Raw genomic sequence first — 26,193 nt, forward strand, 5'->3', positions numbered from 1 at the left:
TTTGCAAATAGTAACGCTATTTTCAAATTACGAAGCACTAATTTGTCAAATTCAAACTGCCGCTAAATTTTTGTGGTCTATCGGCGATTTGAATTATGTCATTGAAAAGCATCGCAGACATGCCTCAGGTCTGCCTCAGCCACAAGATCAGAAAGCATCTCAGGCTTGCCCTAAATAATGCCTTAGTCATGTCTCTGTCATATGTGAACCAGGCTTAAGCAGAAAATTCTTTATGTCGTTGTAAGGGTAAGGTCCGTTTCAAACGTCGCATTTTACATGAACCAAATGCATTAAAAACAAAAGAAAATGAGAAAAAAATCCTCGATATCTTTTGTTTTAAATGCACTCGGCTCATGTAAAATTCGACGTTTCAAACAGGCCTAAGATAAATAGTAAACTCAATGATATAAAAAGCACTTAAAAAATGGCGGTATTTTCCGAGAACTCGAATATTCGTTAACCGCCTGAACGTAGATTTCGACATTAATGTTTGTCATTATTTAAAATTTTCTGATGAGGAACAGGGCTAATTTTGAAAATATATAAGCAAATAACATAATGGTAAGGAAACATTATTTGCTTTTTAATTCATAGGTTAAAACGTTTTCGAAGGTAGTATTGAGAAATGTCTTCGACGAGGATCGGGGCATCTCATTACTAAGATATAGCGTAATTTATATTTCCCCTTTTTTATATACCATTCCCAAATTTTATTAATTTAAACGTTTGTTTGTTCAGAGATTAGATAGTAGACACCAATGTTCGATAGACTAGTGAAACGCAGGCAATATCGAGATGTTTTTGACATTATGCAGATACATAACATAGAAAATGTAAACAACAAAGTTGTAGTGGTTGTGTTGGCAAAACCTTGTTATGATGTTGTGTTTTGATACCCAACATTTTGAGTTCTCACCCATTTTTGTCAGATTATATCAATCATACTGGTATTTTTTAAATGTCAATCATAAAAAAGCAAATCCTTACGTACTCATCGAGTACCTATTTTTTACAAATTATCATTGTATAAAGAATGTTTCAATGATACATCCTGTATAATTATTAAAAGGAAAATTTAAAATGTTATAAGCACATTAAACAAACAATTGTCGAATGCGCCAGCAACCAACCTGGTGAAACGGTAAATGAATTGAAGAAATAAAAATTTTATTAACATGAAAGTTGTTTAAAAGTCGCTATTTGTTATTCGACTTATTTTGATATCAATGTTGCATGCTTTGTTGTTTGTCCGTCTATGCTTAATTAATGTTTTGCTTGCATTTATGTGTCTGTTGATATCGAAAATAATGAGTTACAATGAAGAAATGTCAGTGGTCCAAAAACAAAAGACTATTTTATGAATAATAAAAATGACATTGTTTAGTACATGCAAAGAAGTTAAGTCAATTGAACAAAAAATATTTCTTGTGATCATTTATGTACATTTATACCTGCATTAGATGGCAATGCTTGACAGAATAGCGAAATGGTGATCCATTATAAATTACTGGAACTCCAAAACCCTTTCGATTTGTGCTATAAAAATATGAATGTTTAAATAACAAAGTTTAACCATGGATAGGCCTTGCGTTCATACGGCTCCGCTGCAATCCGATACGCTTTATATAGCTTTCCGGAGTGATTTGACTCCGCTGTGGAAGTGGTATGAAAACCAATCCAATACGTTCCGTTGTCGTGTGAACGCTCAAATCCGATACGTTCCACTTTGGCAACTAAAAAGTCCGTGCGATTTTTCAAAAATGAAAGCAAACATAGCGATACAAACTATGTTTTAAATGAATAATCCGCCAGCAAATATAATATATCTTCAACATGGCATGTTTAAGCTTTTAACAATGAATTATCGCAGTGTGAAAAGCTTCTTTCTAGTATTATTGTAATGGCAACATATATTCGGTCGTATTTGGACTTTACACTCTTCCAGTCCTTGCGCCCATTCGTAAAAAACCTTAATACGCCGAAGAAAAACTCTACTTAGTTATCTGTCAAAAAAAAATTCTGTTTTCTCTTGAAATATTTGCATTAGCAACCATGGTCGTTATCGCTTGCACGCACAAGTACTGGGGCGATATAAAAAATTATGTATCGTCTTACGAATCGTGTGAACAGGGCATCGTGTGAACAGGGCCTAAGAGTAAAATGAATCCAGTATGACAAAAAGCACTTGATAGATTTTCAATCTGAGCACGTGACTAAGTCCAGGCTAAGGATAATTATAATAATCAACATGTATCTATATAATATATATTATAAATTTACCAATTATCTGTAGTAAATATATTATATATTTATTGTAAATATGAATATATTTAAAAAGTTATTACAATAATAGAGAAGGATTGATTATACACATTGTATGGAATATATTCATACAATGTAATAAACCTTCTCATTTTATTATTGTAATGGCTTTTTTAAGTATTTTGTTGGGCTATTATTCATATTGAATTCGCTTTCCGCCTGGCAAATTCTGGCCACGATTTTGAAGTAACTAAAATATATATGTGTATTGGTAAATATATAATATATTTGTTATAAATTTCTATCATGAATACAAAGTTTACGGCGCACGGTCTGTTTAGATGGAATGGGGAGAGCTATCGTTTGTTTAAATTTCTATCATGAATACAAAGTTTACGGCGCAAGGTCTGTTTAGATGGAATGGGGAGAGTTATCGTTTGTTTAAATTTCTATCATGAATACAAAGTTTACGGCACAAGGTCTGTTTAGATGGAATGGGAGAGTTATCGTTTGTTTAAATTTCTATCATGAATACAAAGTTTACGGCACAAGGTCTGTTTAGATGGAATGGGAGAGCTATCGTTTGTTTAAATTTCTATCATGAATACAAAGTTTACGGCGCAAGGTCTGTTTAGATGGAATGGGGAGAGTTATCGTTTGTTTAAATTTCTATCATGAATACAAAGTTTACGGCGCAAGGTCTGTTTAGATGGAATGGGAGAGCTATCGTTTGTTTAAATTTCTATCATGAATACAAAGTTTACGGCACACGGTCTGTTTAGATGGAATGGGGAGAGTTATCGTTTGTTTAAATTTCTATCATGAATACAAAGTTTACGGCGCACGGTCTGTTTAGATGGAATGGGGAGAGTTATCGTTTGTTTAAATTTCTATCATGAATACAAAGTTTACGGCACAAGGTCTGTTTAGATGGAATGGGGAGAGTTATCGTTTGTTTAAATTTCTATCATGAATACAAAGTTTACGGCACAAGGTCTGTTTAGATGGAATGGGAGAGTTATCGTTTGTTTAAATTTCTATCATGAATACAAAGTTTACGGCGCACGGTCTGTTTAGATGGAATGGGAGAGTTATCGTTTGTTTAAATTTCTATCATGAATACAAAGTTTACGGCACAAGGTCTGTTTAGATGGAATGGGGAGAGTTATCGTTTGTTTAAATTTCTATCATGAATACAAAGTTTACGGCACAAGGTCTGTTTAGATGGAATGGGAGAGTTATCGTTTGTTTAAATTTCTATCATGAATACAAAGTTTACGGCACAAGGTCTGTTTAGATGGAATGGGGAGAGTTATCGTTTGTTTAAATTTCTATCATGAATACAAAGTTTACGGCACAAGGTCTGTTTAGATGGAATGGGGAGAGTTATCGTTTGTTTAAATTTCTATCATGAATACAAAGTTTACGGCACAAGGTCTGTTTAGATGGAATGGGGAGAGTTATCGTTTGTTTAAATTTCTATCATGAATACAAAGTTTACGGCAAAGGTCTGTTTAGATGGAATGGGGAGAGTTATCGTTTGTTTAAATTTCTATCATGAATACAAAGTTTACGGCGCAAGGTCTGTTTAGATGGAATGGGGAGAGTTATCGTTTGTTTAAATTTCTATCATGAATACAAAGTTTACGGCAACGGTCTGTTTAGATGGAATGGGGAGAGTTATCGTTTGTTTAAATTTCTATCATGAATACAAAGTTTACGGCACACGGTCTGTTTAGATGGAATGGGGAGAGTTATCGTTTGTTTAAATTTCTATCATGAATACAAAGTTTACGGCACACGGTCTGTTTAGATGGAATGGGAGAGTTATCGTTTGTTTAAATTTCTATCATGAATACAAAGTTTACGGCACAAGGTCTGTTTAGATGGAATGGGGAGAGTTATCGTTTGTTTAAATTTCTATCATGAATACAAAGTTTACGGCGCACGGTCTGTTTAGATGGAATGGGGAGAGTTATCGTTTGTTTAAATTTCTATCATGAATACAAAGTTTACGGCACACGGTCTGTTTAGATGGAATGGGGAGAGTTATCGTTTGTTTAAATTTCTATCATGAATACAAAGTTTACGGCAAACGGTCTGTTTAGATGGAATGGGGAGAGTTATCGTTTGTTTAAATTTCTATCATGAATACAAAGTTTACGGCACACGGTCTGTTTAGATGGAATGGGAGAGTTATCGTTTGTTTAAATTTCTATCATGAATACAAAGTTTACGGCACACGGTCTGTTTAGATGGAATGGGAGAGTTATCGTTTGTTTAAATTTCTATCATGAATACAAAGTTTACGGCACACGGTCTGTTTAGATGGAATGGGGAGAGTTATCGTTTGTTTAAATTTCTATCATGAATACAAAGTTTACGGCACAAGGTCTGTTTAGATGGAATGGGGAGAGTTATCGTTTGTTTAAATTTCTATCATGAATACAAAGTTTACGGCACAAGGTCTGTTTAGATGGAATGGGGAGAGTTATCGTTTGTTTAAATTTCTATCATGAATACAAAGTTTACGGCACACGGTCTGTTTAGATGGAATGGGGAGAGTTATCGTTTGTTTAAATTTCTATCATGAATACAAAGTTTACGGCACACGGTCTGTTTAGATGGAATGGGAGAGTTATCGTTTGTTTAAATTTCTATCATGAATACAAAGTTTACGGCAAGGTCTGTTTAGATGGAATGGGGAGAGTTATCGTTTGTTTAAATTTCTATCATGAATACAAAGTTTACGGCACACGGTCTGTTTAGATGGAATGGGGAGAGTTATCGTTTGTTTAAATTTCTATCATGAATACAAAGTTTACGGCACACGGTCTGTTTAGATGGAATGGGGAGAGTTATCGTTTGTTTAAATTTCTATCATGAATACAAAGTTTACGGCACACGGTCTGTTTAGATGGAATGGGAGAGTTATCGTTTGTTTAAATTTCTATCATGAATACAAAGTTTACGGCACACGGTCTGTTTAGATGGAATGGGGAGAGTTATCGTTTGTTTAAATTTCTATCATGAATACAAAGTTTACGGCACAAGGTCTGTTTAGATGGAATGGGGAGAGTTATCGTTTGTTTAAATTTCTATCATGAATACAAAGTTTACGGCACAAGGTCTGTTTAGATGGAATGGGGAGAGTTATCGTTTGTTTAAATTTCTATCATGAATACAAAGTTTACGGCACACGGTCTGTTTAGATGGAATGGGAGAGTTATCGTTTGTTTAAATTTCTATCATGAATACAAAGTTTACGGCACACGGTCTGTTTAGATGGAATGGGGAGAGTTATCGTTTGTTTAAATTTCTATCATGAATACAAAGTTTACGGCACACGGTCTGTTTAGATGGAATGGGAGAGTTATCGTTTGTTTAAATTTCTATCATGAATACAAAGTTTACGGCACACGGTCTGTTTAGATGGAATGGGGAGAGTTATCGTTTGTTTAAATTTCTATCATGAATACAAAGTTTACGGCACACGGTCTGTTTAGATGGAATGGGGAGAGTTATCGTTTGTTTAAATTTCTATCATGAATACAAAGTTTACGGCACAAGGTCTGTTTAGATGGAATGGGGAGAGTTATCGTTTGTTTAAATTTCTATCATGAATACAAAGTTTACGGCACAAGGTCTGTTTAGATGGAATGGGGAGAGTTATCGTTTGTTTAAATTTCTATCATGAATACAAAGTTTACGGCACAAGGTCTGTTTAGATGGAATGGGGAGAGTTATCGTTTGTTTAAATTTCTATCATGAATACAAAGTTTACGGCACAAGGTCTGTTTAGATGGAATGGGGAGAGTTATCGTTTGTTTAAATTTCTATCATGAATACAAAGTTTACGGCACACGGTCTGTTTAGATGGAATGGGAGAGTTATCGTTTGTTTAAATTTCTATCATGAATACAAAGTTTACGGCACAAGGTCTGTTTAGATGGAATGGGAGAGTTATCGTTTGTTTAAATTTCTATCATGAATACAAAGTTTACGGCAAGGTCTGTTTAGATGGAATGGGGAGAGTTATCGTTTGTTTAAATTTCTATCATGAATACAAAGTTTACGGCACAAGGTCTGTTTAGATGGAATGGGGAGAGTTATCGTTTGTTTAAATTTCTATCATGAATACAAAGTTTACGGCGCAAGGTCTGTTTAGATGGAATGGGGAGAGTTATCGTTTGTTTAAATTTCTATCATGAATACAAAGTTTACGGCACAAGGTCTGTTTAGATGGAATGGGGAGAGCTATCGTTTGTTTAAATTTCTATCATGAATACAAAGTTTACGGCGCACGGTCTGTTTAGATGGAATGGGGAGAGTTATCGTTTGTTTAAATTTCTATCATGAATACAAAGTTTACGGCACAAGGTCTGTTTAGATGGAATGGGGAGAGTTATCGTTTGTTTAAATTTCTATCATGAATACAAAGTTTACGGCACAAGGTCTGTTTAGATGGAATGGGGAGAGTTATCGTTTGTTTAAATTTCTATCATGAATACAAAGTTTACGGCGCAAGGTCTGTTTAGATGGAATGGGGAGAGTTATCGTTTGTTTAAATTTCTATCATGACAAGATCAAAGTTACCTCAACACACGACATTCGTCCTGAGAAGTTTGCTGATGTGTAACCATAAGTGACATTTGCAATCAACTTTAAAGCAAGTTGTCGAGCATCAAGAAGTTGAAGAAGAGTCTAAAATGTAAATTATTTATGATATTGAATGATTAAAGAAAACAAACGAAGAGTGGAAAGGCATCTTTTTTGAACATGATGAAAACTCCATGACGTTTTAGCTACTGGATCTTATAAAAACATCAAAGATCGTTTCAAAAACAACGGTTTAATAAAACCAACCTACTTTATCATCTTTACAAACTTTCATAGCTTTCTTTACCATAATACGTGTGTATAATATCTCCTCTAACATTCTAAAATAAATCAAACTTATTGAACATATAAAAGCCAAAAATATCAAGACCATTTAGGACAGTAAAGACTTAAGAAGGAACGCTATGTACATTGTAAAATACACAACAAAATGCAAATGTTATTTTTTCAACAATCTTTTGAATCAATAAAAATGTGACCTGTAACCAAATGAATGTGAAATATCCCACATTACCTGGGTTAAATTCCTCGTCTTATGTTAGATTTTACAAAAACAGAGCCGTTGGCGCTTACATGAATATCATCTTGCAGTTTCTGAAAGGAAATGTATTGTTTCAATGTATTGCTTGTCATGATGGTAATCTATTAAAAATTCTCACCTCCAGTAATGTTAAAGGAACATTCAACGATGTACAACCAAACTCAAAATGACCAACGACATGTAAGACAGAGAAAATGACTTTTTACCTTAATTGTACAATCCATGCTACACGACAGAAGAAGATGAGCAGATTTCGGAAAGAATCTTATTGCAGAAACACTTTTAGTGTGACCAGATCTAAGAGAAAGATAAAATAATACAATAATACATAAGTAAGAATATCTCCATTGCTTTTTTTTATCACGACGGTAGAAGGATGAACTACAGGAAAACAAATACTTAAATATTATTAAAAAGTGCTGTATAAAGTGAATATTTGCATCAGGAAGTATCGTTACGTTTTTGTCGAGGTTAGTAGAGTCCTGTGAAGGACTGTTGGTGTTGATGTTGACTGACGTTTCGACAACCTTAGCAGTAGTCATCTTCAGAGTCAAATGATAAGTAAATGTCAGGTTAGCCGTGTTTCTTAAAACAAGTGCTAAGGAAGTCCAATACAATATCTACAAACATACGTACGTAGTACTAGAACAAATCATTACTTTATAATAAATAATACACTGATAAATATGATTTTATAAACATATCAAATGATCACGTATTATGAGACGCTTTCTCTAATGAATACTGTAATACTAAATATAAATATTAGAGCCCAACAAATAATTTTAAACATAGTCATAAACAATTTGGTTTTATGAAATTTATTAAAAGAGTGACGTTTCGTCTTTGCTCAAGACATCTTCAGACGAATTAGGAAGATCTCTTTTCTCCAACATTCCCCTTAATGAAACAATCAATATCATCTGTGACCTTCTTTTTACTAACCATAAACAATTTCATGGACTCACCCGCACCGAATTCAAAAATCTACTAATTGCCACTTTATGTTTAACGACCGCTTATACCACCAAATTGATGGTGTTGCTATGGATAGTCCCCTTGGCCCCCTTTTTGCCAACATATTCATGTCTTTCCATGAACAAAACTGGCTGAAAAACTGTCCCTAGAAATTCAAACCTGTTCTCTACAGACGTTATGTCGATGATTGCTTCCTCCTTTTTAAGTCACTTGATCACGTTCCTCTTTTTTTAGAATACATCAACCATCAACACCCCAACATCACTTTTACCTCTGAGACGGAAAATAATGGACGACTACCGTTTTTAGACATTGACATTTACCGCTCAAATGACAAATTCAACACCTCTGTATATCGTAAACCCACATTCACCGGTCTTTTCACACACTTTCACAGCTTTATCCCACTTTCTTACAAACGTAACTTAATTTCTGGCCTATTACACCGCTTTTTCAAACTCTGCTCTAGTTATGAGACTTTTCATGCCCAAATTGAAACCACCAGAAAACTATTCAAACTCAATTGCTATCCAACTAATATGTTCGACCGCATTGTCCGTCGTTCCGTTGACACAAAATTCGAACAGAAACCACCTGTCCTTAGTGCCCCAAAGAAAATAGTGTATTTCTGTCTCCCATTCACCGGCTGTCACTCGTTACAAATCCGCACACAAATCAATCGTCTCTACAACGCTGCTTTCCCTCATCTCAATGTCAGATTCGTCTTTCGTACCCCCACACGAATCTGTTCATTTTCCCCCGTTAAGGATAAACTTCCCAAGTCTCTGAGATCTGGTGTTGTTTATTTATACACGTGTCGATGCTGTTCCGCGTCGTATGTGGGTCAAACCACACGCCACTTACACACCAGAATCTCGGAACACTTGGGGATCTCTCCTTTGACTGGAAAACGCTATACTAACCCATTAATGTCAAGTATTCTTTCTCATAGTAACTCCTCCATCCACCCTGCTTCGCCAGACGATTTTAAAATCATCTCATCCTGCTCCAACACATTCGACCTCATGATCCACGAAAGCCTCCTCATCTCCAAACTAAAACCTTTACTTAACACCCAAGGCAGCTCCATCCCTCTTAAGCTTTTCTAGTCTCAACACCTCACCCTAACAATACATCACATCACACTTAAACAGCCACAGTAACCTGATACCTCAAACTATGTAAACAGCTCTATATATATCTATATTCTTGTTAACTTCCTAATTAGTCTGAAGATGTTTTGAGTAAAGACGAAACGTCACTCTTTTAATAAATTTCATAAAACCAAATTGTTTATGACTATGTTCAAAATTATATGTTGGGCTCTAATATTTATATTGAGAATCCGTTTCCCGCCTGGCACCTCATTGGCAAGAATACTGTAATGTATAATTGAACTTCCTCAATACCATCAAGAATTATATCATAAACTGTCTTTAAACTTAATTCAATTATTGCGTGTTTCCCTTAAAATCTACAAAATTTAAAGCATATTGATGACTCTAAGTCTGACGTTCCATGGCATTTCTAATTACATTTTAGTAAGTAAACTTTCATATTTCTTCCGTTTTTGTTTTACAGTAAAGTAACAGAAAACAAACAAAAGCAAGAACAACTAAAATTCAATAGCGTGTTTAACGTCATTTCTGGTATTTTAACTTCCATTTTTTGATTTTGAATAAATGAACTAAATGGAGAATTGTTTACATACCACGTATGAATATGTTGTTTTGGTAGAAAGCAACGTTCTGGAGGAGTATCTGACTTGAGATTAATGCCAAGTTCTTGTGGAATGTGAAGTTATGATCTTCCTTGACAGTCATATGTATCTTTAACAGAAAAATAATTACATTTGGTAAAGTTTAGGAAACTACAAGAAAGTATGAAAATTTTAACTTACTGTGTAAAGTGGATTTCTCTTCTGAAGGTTTCATATCATCTTTCTTTGATTTGTTTTTCTTCGATAATTCATAATCCTCAAGGATTGTTGACTCTTCCTGTATTCACAAAGGTAAAATGCCAGAAAAATAATTGTTTGATTTTAAAAATATCTTTATAAAACTCTTTATTTGGGTAATTGAAATACCTCAGATGGTTTAGCAATAGTTTCTTCATCAACAAACTTACTCCATGGTCCTATAGGATAACAGAGAATAAGAGATAGTAGGACAACCTTTCAAAATTTGTCATTATTGTAGTAATCGTACCCTTGTATCCATCAATCACACCAGGATCTCCCTTATCCTCTCTCTTCCTCTTATCTCCCGCCCGCTGTTTTGTAGCTTCAAACACAGTCAATCCCTTGCTATCCTTTGCTTTCTCAACATCCCCAACAAATCTTAATGGATAACAATTGATATAAACATAAAACATTACCAAGCCTATTTACTAATAATTAACAGCCATGTACTACATTATGTTTTTAAGGTAATTTCATGACAAAGCCCATTCATCATATTCCACTCAAATAAACATTTATCAGCTTGAATCATTTCAAAGTAATTGAGTGATATAATACTTCAGCATTATTCCATTTCAGACTTGATGCATTCACTGAGGAACACGTTTGATGTAGGAGTGTTTAATACCCTCTACATATTGTGAATTATGTATAAAAGTTAGTCCGAAACTAATAAAGGATGAAAAGTTGGTTTGTATTGGGTTTTAGTATCAATCTACACTACAATAAATCATCCCACAATGTAAAACACATAAAATTTTGGAGAGATGTGCATCCTGCACTAACATGACTATCGTTGAAGATGTATGCTATATCATAGTTATGCTATAAGCACATTGTAACAATATTATATACATATATTGTAACTAACTTCTCTTCAATGTGAGCTGTGTCATCACTTGGATCTAATGCATAACCTGTGATTTATTAAAACAAAAGATCACACATAACTCATTAACAAATACATTTTTCTCAAACTATGCTTGCTTTTGCTCTTACCGTAACTTGAGAATGTTTTAGTTGATTATCAAATTGAAATTTACTGATATGAGCTGGCTCAACATAGCCAGACAACATATTTTTATGTGCTCTTTGCTGCTTCGTTTTAAATGGATTTTGGTCCAATCTAAAATAGTAGACTTCTTCAAAATCATGATTTTGTCCATGTGCATGTAAATGGTGACAATGATTAAATTATTAACGTACCGAAGCAGAAAAGAGTTCGTCATACTTTGCATTAAATGTAACTTCTTTCATTGAAGGATCGATGTGTCTTCTCCAATCAATTCTTTCCTTTAAAACATAGCAAATCGTATCATAGATTTAACCTTGGTGTAGGTAGTTGCCTAGTTAGGATTTTGGGAATAAAAACTATTGCACTTTACCTTAGCATCAACAATTGGCGCGCTGTTTAAAAGAAACTTAGATTTTAGAGTCTCCATATTGACAGTGCTTTCAATTGACTTTTCATCTTCTTTAGATTTATCATTATTACTTCTCTCTTCATTAGAAGAATCACTTTGATAAGACACCAATGATTTGGGACTTGCAGCTAAATCGAGAGATCGGAGCACAGAAGCCATATTGAAATTTGTCACGTGAAACGTGAACTGAAAGATAAATATTAAATGTCACCATCGTTACGCGCGCGAATTGTTTTATCGTCTTGTCGCGAAATACGATTTTACCCACTTTAACTTTTTTTGTAAAAAAACATCATCGTATGCGCATTGTCAACTTTCTTGTTCTCCTTCCATTGTATTGCTCTATAATAAAGCTAAATGTCTTAACGTTTTAAGTTCTTTATTATTCGTGAAAAGCGGTATGTGGAATAACAATACGAAGGTATTGCAAGTTTCATTGCTTCATCACACTAAGCATAAGCACATACATTAACTGAATTGCAAACACTACTTTCGCTGCAGAGTAAGTCAGAATACATGAAACTACTAGACAACTGCCGTATTGGCAATATTTTGGAAATAATTGGTAATAATTATAACAATATCAGCAGTGTTGTTATTACAGTATTTTAAATTTATAATAAGCTACTAAACATAAACATATTCTGACTTACCCCGGAACTTCCACTGCATTGCACTACTTGCAAATTTTATGCAGTTATTTAGGTTATTTAGTTCAGACCTTTGCAGTGCAATGGGGATGAGGGTGCAAGGCAACATGAATATAGGCCCTGACATGACATAGGATTAAAGTCTTGCATTAAAAATTCATAATATAGAAATGGAAATTAGTTTTGTTAATTATATGTACATAATTTATTTGGAGGTTTTGTCTCTCAAAAAAGCTTCAAAAAAGATAGATCCCGTACTGAGCAAGCTAACTAGAGGTCAGGCTTTTGAGTCTTTGTTGCCAAAGATTGAGAAATGGTTTACCAAAGGTGTAAATTGCAGTGCAGATGATGATTCAGTTGTTGATCTTTGCCATGTAACATCTATGCCAAGTATGGACCAGTTGCAACTATGGAGAAAAATAGTTGAGGCATGAAGTACAAGCAAAGGAGCATGTATCAACACATCACAAGGAAGGTTAGATATCAATTGCATCACAAATCTGCAGAAATTTCACACCTTAAAAAGCATACATGTAGAAGTTGAAGAGGAAATTGCCTGGTTTTCGCAACCATTGAACAAACCAGACACGGTAGTGGAACATCCATCAGCTGCTTCAATTACAGCCTTTCAGAAGCTTTTGTAAAGAACCCCATACAGTGAGATTATGAAAGAACGAGGATTGTCATCCAATGAGATGTCCAGGTTATGTGTTGACAGATGGGTGTCAAGTGACCACATATGCTGGTTGACAACAAACGTAAACCAAAAGAAAACAGATACATATTATGTGTACCTCAATGGAACAAAACCACCCACAAGAGCCCAACACCATGATAAAGATGAAATCATTTCAAAATTCTGTTTTGCCATAAATGTTGGTAAAAAAAAGCAATGGCAACACATTCCTTGGACATGATTTGCACCCCGTGTGTGCGTGCATGAGGGAAAGTTATTGACAAAGGAAACAGGTAACAAAGCAACTATTGTCAATTGAATATTACCTGTAAGTGTTTCACCAACATGCATGCAACATCATACAATATGTTTATTTTGAGTGCAGGATTATCAACATTATCTTTCTCTAATTCTTGGAGAACATAAACTGCATAGCTCAATCTATAAAATATGTAGAATATTTTTAAATAATGCAACCACATGTATGCAAAAGCTTCAGCACTTGCACAAAGCATTGAAAGTAGCAAACCAACTGAAAAAATAAATTTACACCATCAAATGCATGCATCCTAACCACCTCTTTCAAACCAAGAACATTTAGGTAAAAATAGAAAAATGTGTGTAACAGACCTCTCTCCATGTTTCAAATTTAAGAATTTTTAGGAAACTCATGTCGACAGCCTAAAGATTGCTGTTTCATCAAGAGCTCTGTAGCGATTCATTGATCAAACAGCATTCCCAGCAAGAAAACCATGACACTCCTATAAGTATCAATATGTAACAAACAAAAAAGTATACAAGAGCTTTATTTCCTAAAGCCCATGGCACAAATTTATTGAAAATAAAAACTATGTGGTAGAGAATGTAAAAAAATCAAATATATTCAAAGCACTGTAACTTCCATGCCTGAATTTTCATTAGAATAACAAAGTATGTTAAAGCTACATTGACCTTGTTTGATGTAGGTGTGGTATAATTGGCAACAAATTGATCAACATGTGTCTGATCATAGAACATCAGCTGTCCAAATAGAGGTTTTCCAAGACTCTGCCCAGCTTTTTCCTTTGTCCAATAAATAGAGCATCAAGAGATTCAAAGATCATACCATCAGTCTTCAATAAAATGGTGAAGGATAAAATCATGCAATGTATTTGAGTTCAATGATGCAAATGATGCAGTCAAAAAGGTGTTTAAGATAGCATTGCTAATGTTCTTTTTACTAAATTGTCATTGTTAAACAAGTAATATGAATATACTCACTTTGGGACAAGTAGGACAGATATTTCCTTCATCAAGCTCAGGAATAACACAGCCCAACATGTTTAGTTTATGTCTGTAAATTCTGAAAAAAACAATGACACAAAGAAAGCAATTATGCACTCTTAAACAAATCACATAAACAAAATACAGTTGAAGACAGTAATACTTGAGGAAAAATCCTTTCCCAACATAAATTTTAGCATTTTGATTTCCTCCAATTAAATACATCTCTTAAGATGAGATTCTTAGGCTATAAAATTGACTGCAACTTGCCCAGCAATTCATACGTAGTACAGCAGTGCAATAAATCAGTGACCTACATGCAGTTACCTATATTCTTCAAAAGCATCAATAAGGACAGAATACATTTTTGGTGTTGCATAAGAAGAGAATATGTGGTTATGATTAAACTCTTCAAATGACTGACAAATGTTTTTTATTGATGCCTGGCATTCCATCTGCACAGAATGAATCAATTCAAAAACTCAATTGCAAATGCAATTCTTGGTTTTGTAGGTGTTCCACCCAAAGGCCAAATTGCAGAAGTTGAACAAACTCTGGAGAGCATGAGCAAAACTGTACCTCAACAGTACAAAAGGTGCCTAAAATTGAAAAAGATCCAAAATTATAATTGTGTTGAACCATCCCAGCTAAAATGAAAAACTTTTGCAGCACATTTTACATATAACATACCTTTAACATCAACAACAGAAACACTTCTTTTGTGACGAGCTGTTTGGCATGAACAATCATACACCAGCATGTTCATGAGTTTATATGGCCAAAACATGCCATCCTACAAAGCAATGAATAACCTCGTAGAAATTAGTTGTAATCAATCCCTTTCTTGCATTCATAAAAAATATTAGATTAGTGCTTCGTAGCATGTTTCACAATGTAAACTCTCATTTTATTTTTGCATTTTTTGTTGCAAGTGTTGAGAGAGTTAACTGTAAACACTTTGATAATATCTAGCTCATAAAGGTTACCTTAAATATTTCAACATGATGACAAATATTTACGGTTGTGTGCATCTTTAATATAGAGTTCTCACAATACTTTGCCATTGGACCACAATCGCTGCATCTAAACTTTGCTTCATTATCACAATGAATACACTTCAGATTGCTCCAATTTTTGCCAGCAAACTGAAATGTATTCTTCATAATTGAATGTTGCAAATTTTCCCATGCTTTTTGTTTTCTTTCAACTTTCTGGTAATATGAAAATGATTCTTCACAATCATGGTGAACATCACTTTCAAGATCACTGTTATCTTGTTCCACTCCCAGTTCATGGCCTTCCAATGCACCACAATTATCAGGACTGTTAAACAGCTTCCTCTATGATCCTCAGTAACCAATTCTGACAAATCCACCTCCTCTCTCTCAACATGGCCATCCTCATCATGATATGTGACAGCTACAGTTGCTTTAAACCTTTTATTGCTCCTATAAAAATTATCATAAAAATCTATAAAATGATAATAAATGTTGAAAAGTCTAACAGCTATAAGGCCGTATTTGGTGTACCTTGCCATCTTTTAAAATTTCCAGCAAGAAAATCACAAATCAGAAAATATTATCGATATTACCAATGACACAATAACATAAGTTAAACAACCAAAGTACAACGTATGTATCTCCCACGACTACCAGCCGACGTTTTGTACCCGTACTTTACCGGCTTTTAGCCACGGTCTCATAAGACGAATAGGGTGATTTGTTTGGCTGGTAAAACGAAAGGAGTTTTTCTTCCGGTATATTGTAGAGCCTTTTTCCTAGGGTAGGGTAACATATCTCACGTGACCGGAAACGTAAATCATTTAAATTATTCCACAGAATCGACTAGAACGCCGCACCTGAGATATCATGTAGTTGGTTGTGTCTTGTAATCTTTCTGAATTTGTGAAGGTATGTTGATTTTAAACTTTACCTTTCGTTGTTATATTGTATTTTGATTTTGTGATTTAATGTTTCATGTCCATTTATCGATTATTTTGTTTTTCTGTAAAATATTCTACTTCCGCGTTATGTACGTATGTAAATGTTTTATAAAGATAAATTTGTTGATTTTGGTGAGATTTGGAACTAGCTCGAATCAAGTTTGGAAAATTAACTTGTTAACTTTCATATATCTTTATATAATAATAAAAAGAAATAAATTTCTACTATATAATAGTAATGTTCTACATCGATACACATCATGTGCATGGTCACGAGGTAGTAGAGGAAATAAGATATTCATGGATAATTTCGTAAAAGCACTATTGCTAATGCGCATTTAATATACACGACAAGTTTTTAAAATAGACATGTTTCGACATCTCATGATGCCATCTTCAGTATGAGTGAAATAATAAGTGATACAAGGTTTATATAAAGTAATATGATACATAAATTACAACAATAGGAAATAAGATAAAATGGGGGCGTCCGAGCGTATTATAAACTAAATATTGTATTGAATTTATAATACGCTCGGACGCTAATAATTATCTTATTTCCTTATTGTTATAATTTATGTATTTATATAAACCTTGTATCACTTATTATTTCTCATACTGAAGATAACATCATGAGATGTCGAAACATCTATTTTAAAAACTTGTATATAAAAGCATTAGCAATAGTGCTTTTACGAAATCGTGTAATAAAAATTAATGCCCAACATAAAGTTTTGATTAGAGCCATAGAAATAGACCAAAAAAAATTGTAAAATTGAATTTATTGTAACGTTTCGTCTTTACTCAAGACATCTTCAGACAAATAATAAATAGGATGTTAAGACAAGATATTATATTTACAAAAAGGTGTTAAATTACTATTAAAGGAGGCGGTGTCAAATGGATTATATGATAAGGAAGTTAGGAAGTAAAATAAAGAGAAATTAAAAGAGGTTAAGTGGAATGGAGTTTCCTTGCACATCAAGTGAAGGCTTGTATTTATTGATTAGAAGGCTTTCATGAATGGAGAGTTCATAAGAATCGTTAGAAGAGGAGATTATTTTAAAGTCGTCTAAGTTGAGGGTGTGTCCAGTTGCGTTAATGTGAGCAAAGATGCTTGATAACGCAGGGTGGGAAATTTGGTTGCCTGTAAGGGGGGATATTCCCAAGTGCTCCGAAAATCTGGTATGTAGATGACGTGTGGTCACCGCATGTGTGGTCACCGCATCTTCAACCTTTGTTCTACTTACGAAAATTTTCATACACAACTCGAATTTATCAGAAAGTCACTCACCAAAAATGGTTTTCCTTCACGTATAATTGACCAAATCACACGTCGCTTCCTTAACAACACCTTTGCCCCCAAACCACCTGTCTTGACTGCTCACAAAATGGCCATCTATTTTTGTCTTCCTTTCACCGGCATACACTCCCTTCAAATTCGTACACAAATCAATAGCCTTTTTGCTACAGCCTTCCCACATATATCTATTAAATTTGTTTTCCGCCCCTCCTAACGTATCTCTTCTTTCTTCCCCTTTAAGGACAAAATTCCCAAACCTCTTAGATCTGGTGTAGTCTATTTATTCAAGTGTCGAATCTGTAACGCCTCGTATGTGGGTCATCTACACACCAGATTTTCGGAGCACTTGGGAATCCCCCCTTACAGGCAACCAAGTTTCCCACCCTGCGTTATCAAGCATTTTTGCTCACATTAACGCAACTGGACACACCCCCAACTTAGATGACTTTAAAATAAACTCCTCTTCTAACGATTCTTATGAACTCTCTATTCATGAGAGCCTTCTAATCAATAAATACAAGCCTTCACTTAACGTGCAAGGAAACTCCATTCCACTTAACCTCTTTTAATTTCACCTTATTTTACTTCCTAACTTCCTTATCATATAATCCATTTGACACCGCCTTCTTTAGTAGTAATTTAACACCTTTTTGTAAATATAATATCTTGTCTTGACATTCTATTTATTATTTGTTTGAAGATGTCTTGAGTAAAGACGAAACGTTACAATAAATTCAATTTTACAATTTTTTTTGGTCTATTTCTATGGCTCTAATCAAAACTTTATGTTGGGCATTAATTTTTATTACACGAATTCGAACTCCTGCTCGGCAAGTCTCTCGCTACTATTTTACGAAATGTTACCCTACTTTTACGGTGTATACCCATTCCCCCCCACTATGTCTCTGTTCGGTGGGGGTGGAACAAGTTCAAACGTATCATTGTCAATTAACGCTTTCATTTCATCATTCATGGCTTTTTGCCATTTTACTTTTACATTGGAGCTTATTGCTTGGGAATATGTCGTTGGGATGTTGATACTCTATAGCAATAATCTACGGTATATGAGACAGTATCCTCCCCTGAAACTTCTTCTGTCACATACTTGTCAAGATATTTACTCTTACTTCTTATCCTAGTAGGGTATCTTGATTCTCTAGATGTCTCTGGAGCACTAATGTCTTCGTTAGTTGTTTTGGGGTTTCTTTCATGCAATTTTGCTATCTGACGTGCAAGTTCTTCATCATCTAGTTCTGGCAGTTCCCTGCTACCCTCCCTGAAGAACTTAACGCATTTTACACGCTCTACCTTGTTAATGTCAGGGTAGTATAGTGGATATGCTGGATTATTTTTATCATACCCTACGAAAATACCTTGTTTTTTTCTAGGGTCTAACTTTTTGGAATTTTGTAAATAACCATAACAAACCCGACCAAAAATGTACATTTTGCTCAAGTCTGGTTTTGAGCCTGTAAACGCTTCGAACGGAGTTTAGTTCAACCTCGAATTAAAACAACGATTCCTAATATAAGCAGATGCCATGAAAGCATATGTCAACATGGATTTTGGTAGTTCCGCTTCTAGCAATAGACACCTAACCATGTTAAATAAAGTTAACCCTGATCTCTCAACTGTGCCGTTCTGGTGTGGCGAATATGGTGCACTAGTTTCATGCCTAATTTTGTTTTCTCTAAGAATCGATTTGAAATTCTCGCTTGTAAATTCAGTGCCGTTATCATTTCTTATGCGCTTCACATTTCCGTATGATGCAACATCTGCTAAAAACTGTTTTAATGCTTGTGGTGTATCGCGTTTATTCTTAAGAAAATAGACTATATTCAATGCTGAATAATCATCCACAAACGACAATGCATATCTAAACCATTCTCTTCCTTCCGGATCAATAGGACCTGCAAGATCCGTGTGAATAAACTCAAGAGGACCTCTCGCCTTTTTATCTTCCAGCTTACTTTTCGTCTGACACATTTTACCTTGCGTAAAAACCTCACACTCAACATCCCTCAAGTCTGTGATTTTCATCCCCTTAACCGCCTTCTCTAGTTTCGTAACATCCTTGTAGTTGCAATGACCTAGAACCTTGTACCACTCGTAAAGAGAACATGCATTTTTATTCGAAGATGATATGCTATTTATATAGTAAAGTTTGCCTTTTTGTCTTATTCCAAACGTTGTGCCATGAGGTCACTGTACATGCTTATCGTGTTTATCTAATTTGATTTTTGCCCCCTTTTCTACTGCAGCATTTACTGAGAATATATTTTGATCGTAAGATGGAACATATAAGGCATTACTTAATAAGACATCCTGCTCATTTCCATGCAAGTCAACTAATTTGACTTTAGCAGTACCTTTACCGACTACTACGTAGGCTTTACTGTCATCTGCTAATTTAATAACATGCGCTTTACTATCAAATTTACTATCAAAATCCACAAATTTTGACTTATCGTTAATAATGTGGCTTGTAGCTCCTGTGTCCACCAGTGGAGTTAAATTTGCTTGATCCTTATCCTTCATGTCTGCTTCAGCGTTTTCTTCTTCATCCTTTGACACGACTAAAAAAGAGTTTGTTGCCGTTCACTGTCACAGCGCTGCCCTTCTTTAGATGATTTGGACTTTTCTTTCGTCTTTTGGAAATCTTTCGTGTCGTGGGTCTTGGTCTTGCAAATGGAGCACCATTTGTTCCCCTTCACTTGGCAATGTGAGCTTTTGTGTCCGTTTCTTCCACATTTGAAACAATTTCCATCAAATTTTGGTTTCACATACATAACGTTGTGACCTACCTCAGTTTTTGGTAACAATGGTTTGATATTTTCTTCATGACTTCATAACGAGTTCTTAAATTCCGTGAATGTCATTTGTCTTTCCATTTGAACTGTTACGGTAGCAAAGACGTCGTATGTGCTTGGCAAACCCTTTAAAACCCTTGCAATGAGTAGTGCATCACTTATTATCTCCTCGGCTTCTCTTAAGGCTGTTGCCGATCGTTCCGCTCGCAATATATAATCTGTGACAGTCTCGTCGTCACTTTTCTACAGCGAATTAAGTGAGTTCCATGTAAAGAGCGATGATGCAAGGTTTTCCTCTGCCTTCATAGTGATGTCTGAGGATTTCTAAAGCTCTCCGTCCATTGTCTTTCGCCTCCCGAATCACAAGAGACAAACTTCTGTCGTCCAGACATCGGACCAATTCTGCAAAAGTGTCAGCCAGTATTGAAGCTGCTGGTTCTTCTCTCTCACTTGCTGATTCGATAAATACGTCGTACAGTTTTTTGAAGACGCATAAAGCCCAAGAATTTTACTTCCCATAACTCGTATTTGCTTTCGTTTCCATCGAAAAGCAAACCTCTTCTGGGTCCATAACCTGTTGAGTTCGAGTTACTCGCCATATCTCTTTTCGTAATATACTCTATACCTTCAGTAACAACCACGAGTGAACTTAATGATCAAACTGATTTTTATTATTTTACAGAGCAGTATTTATAGTCTTTATTACAAATAACAAATATTATTATTGGTCAGAATAGTTCCTCTATTTATACTATATATGGTACATAAGGAAATTTAACTAACGTCAATAATTGTTCCTTGGCTGTTAGCCGTGTGAAAACGGATACATTGGTAAACCAAACTACACACATACTATTTCCTTAACATTTTTCTGTGGTTTATGAGCATGACTCAACAAAATATAAGACAAATCTTTTGAGCTTTTTTCTCATTTTCTAGATTTTCCAAAACATTTCAAGTGTACAATAAGTGCACAATAAGTAAATTATACATTTTATGGCATTTACATGAAATTTGCATGTCGATTACATACAGAATACTATAAAATGGTAATACCAGAATTTACCACAATATTTGACAGTGTGTAATTAATTTGTTTTTTAAATGTTCGCCTGGACACTGTCACAATTCTGCATTCTACAAAACTAGAATGAATTTTTGGTTTTTCTTCTTTAAAACATGACTAACAAGACATGTCCTATATTTAACATAATTTTTTATTGAAAAGGAAGAATACTTGAAAAATTTCTCAAGGTTGTCTTTACAATTAATTCTAGAAGACAATCAGATCATCTATAAGAAATAGGACATTTTTTAAATGCAAAGGCTAAATTACAGAATACTCTGCTTCATATATATTTTCATTGTACAGCTGTCTAAGTAGTCATTGTATTCAAGTAGACTGCCTTTACAAACTTTGTGTGCCAGTTAGACAAATTGTTAAACACCTTCCTAAGTAATTATATAACTCAGTACCTCCTTTTTCACTCCAACATGCGGTGGCGTCAATAAAGGGGGGCCTGGGAAGGTGGCACGTGCCCTCTAAAAATTGGCTGTGCCCCCCAAGTGCTCCTCATTTGAATTTTAGATAAGAGCCTTCATATGCATCATTCAAAATTGAAAAAGAAGCACATGGCATTAATGTAGTACTTACAGAATTCACACAACTTTACTGTAAAGGGAAGCATTTCATTAGATGTGCAGACTAGTTTGCGTTGCATTTACCCTTTCTGGGTTGTTAGCCAAGTGGTGAAGATTTTAATGCCTTAAAAAAGAGAAAAAAAACCAATAATTCTAGAATAATTCAAGTCTCTAGTGGGCAAGGAAGAACAAGTACTATTGTGATGCTTATCATGAACCACATTACACCATATCATAGAACTTGTATGAGATCGTGGACAAGTATACTCGTAGACTCAAACTTGTAGACACAAAAATACAAATATAGCAATGACTAAGAGTAAGGCTCATGAAAATACTGCAATGCTGGAAGTATTATAATATGAAAACATTTCATTAAAATCAATAATCAATCTACGTAACGTTATAACACGAAAAATGTACAAATCTGCCAAGGTTAAACTGGGAATAAAGTAAATGGTTTGAACCCGGGAGTATCGTTACATGTTTGTAAATGATGATCGTCCAGGTTAATATAGTCCTTAGAAGGACTGTTTTTGTTGTTGTTGACTGACGTTTTGACAACCTTAGCGGTAGTCATCTTCACAGTCAAATGAGGAGTAAACGTCAGGTTAGCCGTATTTGTTATCTGGTTCTTACGTCATTGTATTGTTTGTACAGGAAAAGTGTACACACATTCACAATGACAATACACATTTCCTGCACATTTCCTGTACACACAATACAATGACGTAAGAACCAGATAACAAATATGGCTAACCTGACGTTTACTCCTCATTTGACTCTGAAGATGACTACCGCTAAGGTTGTCGAAACGTCAGTCAACAACAACAAAAACAGTCCTTCTCAGGACTTTATTAACCTGGACGATCATCATTTACAAACATGTAGTTAAACTGGGAAGTTATAAAATTGAAACTATTCATGTGGTTATAAATATTTCAAAAATATTCCAGTGTAGAAGCAATTTTTAGGGCCATTTCGCTAGTGACTGACGTGGTACAAATTTTGTGCCTTTCCACTACCAAAATATAGCCAAATGCCTAATTGCAGAAAAACTAACATGTCCCATTTCGTTGTTTTCAGCTGCCATCCTCGATATTCATTTACACGTACAAGTAAAACTGTAACATTACGTAGCTATGTTTGATCTTCAACAATTTTAGTTGTCTATAAACTCTAAGTAAAGAACCAATTTATCTTGATATTAGTAAATTTATGACCCTTAGATGCAGTCAAGACAAAAAATTAATAAATTCTACCTGCAAGAAATACTTACAGATGTTACAAAGAAACTTGTTGATCTTTTTATCAAAGAATGGAACACTCATTACAAAGAATCTCTCGGAGAATGGGAAAATACAAGTGTTAGTGGTCAGAAGTTGTTCATTATTGAAATATCAGAGAAAAAATTTTGTGATAAACAAACTTTGTCAAAATTTAAAGATGGTAACCCAAGTAAGTGGGATTGTACGGCATTATGTAAAGCATTATTGTTTACCCACTCAATTGGAACAAAAATTGATCCAAAAGTTAGAAATGCTGTGAATGAAATTCGTAAAGTAAGAAACCAAATCGCTCATAATGAAGGTGGAAAAGTATCTGATACTGAATACGACACACTGGTTTGTGATATTGAAAAGTCATTTCAAGATCTAGGATTTTCATTCACTGAAATTATCAAAATAAAAAGTGAACGAAACAAATATAATTCTTTTCAAGTACTTCCTTGCAAATCAAATCACGATGTGGTTAAACGTACAGAGTTACTTAATCAAATCACAGCAGATCTCAATAACTTGCGCAGTACTAACAATAATGAACTAACGTATTACTATATTTCTGGTAATCCTGGCAGTGGTAAATCTGAATTAGGTAGACAAATCTGCGAAGAAATGTATAACTCGTTTGACTGGGAAAATAAAACAACATTTGTGATGACACTCGAAGGAAAAGATATCGACTTTCTTTTAAAAACTTACGCTGAACTTTGTCAACGAGTAAGCAATGATAAAACTTTAATTGAAAATACTCTGAAAGAAGCAAAAAGCAGCGAAGAAAAAATTAAAGATTTTCAATTATTGCTGACACAACAACTGAAATCTTGGCAAACATGGTGGATTGTTGTAGATAACGTGGTTGAACTTCATAAAATTTATCCATTATTACCTCAAGTTGGTGATCATAGCTGGAAAAATGGTCAAATTATAGTAACTGTCCAAAATACAGATGCTATACCACCAGATGGAAATCTAAATAAACACATTTCAGTTAGTCATGGTATGAACAATGAAGAATGTCGAGAACTTCTATCTGTCTTTTCTGATATTCATAATGAAGATGAAAATATTTTAAAGATTTATCAGAAAATTAAATCGTCAACCGTTGTTCCTGGCAAATGCTGCTTCCTACGTAGGTGAGTGTAAAAGTGTAAATCCGACATTCACGTGGGAGCAATATTTGATAAGTTGAATGAAGGAAAGCGACAGAACATGGATGGCAATTTTCAAAAATAAACTCAACTTACTTAGGAATGAAAACTGTTATGTTAGCAGTTCAAAAAAATGCTGAAGAATCCATCTTGTTGGAACATGTTTTTAAACTTTTCTCTATAATATCTTTCGATCCCTTACCACAAGATGTTATAATACAATTTATTACAAGCATTGATCCAGAAAAATCTGCAGAAGATGTCTGTCTTCAATTAAAGCATTGTTCCTTATTCCTTCAAACGGAAAACAACGACATCCGCCTACACAGCGTTGTACACGAAGCCATCATAAATTATTCATCGCAGACCTTTGGCTGTAAACAAAACGAAAACAATTCTAAAGAGTCTGCAGCTGATCTTGCCTGTCAAGTTGCTTGGGCACTAAATCATTTCAAAGACAGAGAAGATGAAATCAAAACAATTCCACATCTATTTAAATTCATAACAAATTCATCATTTCAACATTTCCTAAATAAGTTGATCGATGTAAAATCAAAACAAAAACTTGATGAAAGAAATTGGGAATTTGCCAAATATTTTGTAGATGTTTTGGAAAGATTTTGCAACTATAAACTTGCAACTAAAGTACTTTATGAAATAACAGAAATTCAAACTAAACTGTTAGGTGTTGATCATATTGATGTTTCATATTCGTACAACAAGCTGGGTTCATTGCTTTTGAAGAATGGAGAGTATGAAAATGCTAAATATTTTCACGAGCGAGCAATGGAAATTCAAACAAAAACATTTGGACCTGACCATGTTAATATTGCGTCAACGTACAACAATCTGGGTTCGGTTTACTTTAATATGGGAGAGTACGAAAAAGCAAAAGATTTTTATGAACGAGCGATGAAATTCGAACAAAAACATTTGGACCTGACCATGTTAATATTGCGAAAACGTACAACAATCTGGGTTCGGTTTATATTCAAATGGGAGAGTACGAAAAAGCAAAAGATCTTTATGAACGAGCGATAGAAATTGAAACGAAAACATTTGGACCTGACCATGTTAATATTGCGACAACGTACAACAATCTGGGTTCGGTTTACAATAAAATGGGAGAGTACGAAAAAGCAAAAGATTTTTATGAACGAGCGATGAAAATTCAAACAAAAACATTTGGACCTGACCATGTTAATATTGCGACAACGTACAACAATCTGGGTTCGGTTTACAAAATGGGAGAGTACGAAAAAGCAAAAGATTTTTATGAACGAGCGATAGAAATTGAAACGAAAGCATTTGGACCTGACCATGTTAATATTGCGACAACGTACAACAATCTGGGTTTGGTTTACAATAATATGGGAGAGTACGAAAAAGCAAAAGATTTTTATGAACGAGCGATGAAAATTCAAACAAAAACATTTGGACCTGACCATGTTAATATTGCGACAACGTACAACAATCTGGGTTTGGTTTACAATAATATGGGAGAGTACGAAAAAGCAAAAGATTTTTATGAACGAGCGATGAAATTCAAACAAAAACATTTGGACCTGACCATGTTAATATTGCGTCAACGTACAACAATCTGGGTTTGGTTTACAAAGAAATGGGAGAGTACGAAAAAGCAAAAGATTTTTATGAACGAGCGATAGAAATTGAAACGAAAGCATTTGGACC

At 34.5% G+C, this 26,193-nt stretch overlaps 1 protein-coding gene and 5 long non-coding RNA genes across 6 annotated transcripts in view; 1 reads left to right on the top strand and 5 right to left on the bottom strand.

The window, feature by feature from the left end:
- Window positions 1-13,789, bottom strand: part of LOC124442031 (pre-mRNA-processing factor 17-like) — a 98,826-nt gene extending 85,037 nt beyond the window's left edge. The window contains exons 1-9 of the mRNA XM_046992532.1: window positions 13,742-13,789; window positions 13,438-13,552; window positions 12,953-13,177; window positions 12,439-12,842; window positions 11,747-12,127; window positions 11,593-11,654; window positions 11,233-11,278; window positions 10,609-10,739; window positions 10,488-10,537 (exon numbers count right to left, since the gene is read on the bottom strand). Of these exons, the coding sequence (XP_046848488.1) occupies window positions 10,488-10,537; window positions 10,609-10,739; window positions 11,233-11,278; window positions 11,593-11,599 (234 nt within the window). The 5' untranslated portion in view covers window positions 11,600-11,654; window positions 11,747-12,127; window positions 12,439-12,842; ... (1 more) ...; window positions 13,438-13,552; window positions 13,742-13,789. The remainder of the gene's footprint in view (window positions 1-10,487; window positions 10,538-10,608; window positions 10,740-11,232; window positions 11,279-11,592; window positions 11,655-11,746; window positions 12,128-12,438; window positions 12,843-12,952; window positions 13,178-13,437; window positions 13,553-13,741) is intronic.
- Window positions 1-26,193, top strand: part of LOC124442143 — a 31,015-nt gene that overhangs the window by 2,196 nt on the left and 2,626 nt on the right. The window lies entirely within an intron of this gene.
- Window positions 6,956-7,616, bottom strand: LOC124442118. Its single transcript, XR_006947134.1, has 4 exons — window positions 7,542-7,616; window positions 7,397-7,476; window positions 7,133-7,202; window positions 6,956-6,966 (listed from the first exon to the last, which is right to left on the bottom strand). It is a non-coding gene; the product is annotated as an uncharacterized LOC124442118 (long non-coding RNA).
- LOC124442096 lies at window positions 13,803-14,847 on the bottom strand. The gene is made up of 3 exons (XR_006947112.1): window positions 14,372-14,847; window positions 14,063-14,223; window positions 13,803-13,872 (listed from the first exon to the last, which is right to left on the bottom strand). It is a non-coding gene; the product is annotated as an uncharacterized LOC124442096 (long non-coding RNA).
- LOC124442102 lies at window positions 14,902-15,410 on the bottom strand. The gene is made up of 3 exons (XR_006947119.1): window positions 15,361-15,410; window positions 15,065-15,167; window positions 14,902-14,973 (listed from the first exon to the last, which is right to left on the bottom strand). It is a non-coding gene; the product is annotated as an uncharacterized LOC124442102 (long non-coding RNA).
- LOC124442121 lies at window positions 23,865-24,270 on the bottom strand. Its single transcript, XR_006947137.1, has 3 exons — window positions 24,240-24,270; window positions 24,053-24,103; window positions 23,865-23,955 (listed from the first exon to the last, which is right to left on the bottom strand). It is a non-coding gene; the product is annotated as an uncharacterized LOC124442121 (long non-coding RNA).

Source organism: Xenia sp. Carnegie-2017, unplaced genomic scaffold (assembly GCF_021976095.1).
Source record: "Xenia sp. Carnegie-2017 unplaced genomic scaffold, XeniaSp_v1 HiC_scaffold_20, whole genome shotgun sequence".
NCBI lineage: Eukaryota > Metazoa > Cnidaria > Anthozoa > Malacalcyonacea > Xeniidae > Xenia > Xenia sp. Carnegie-2017.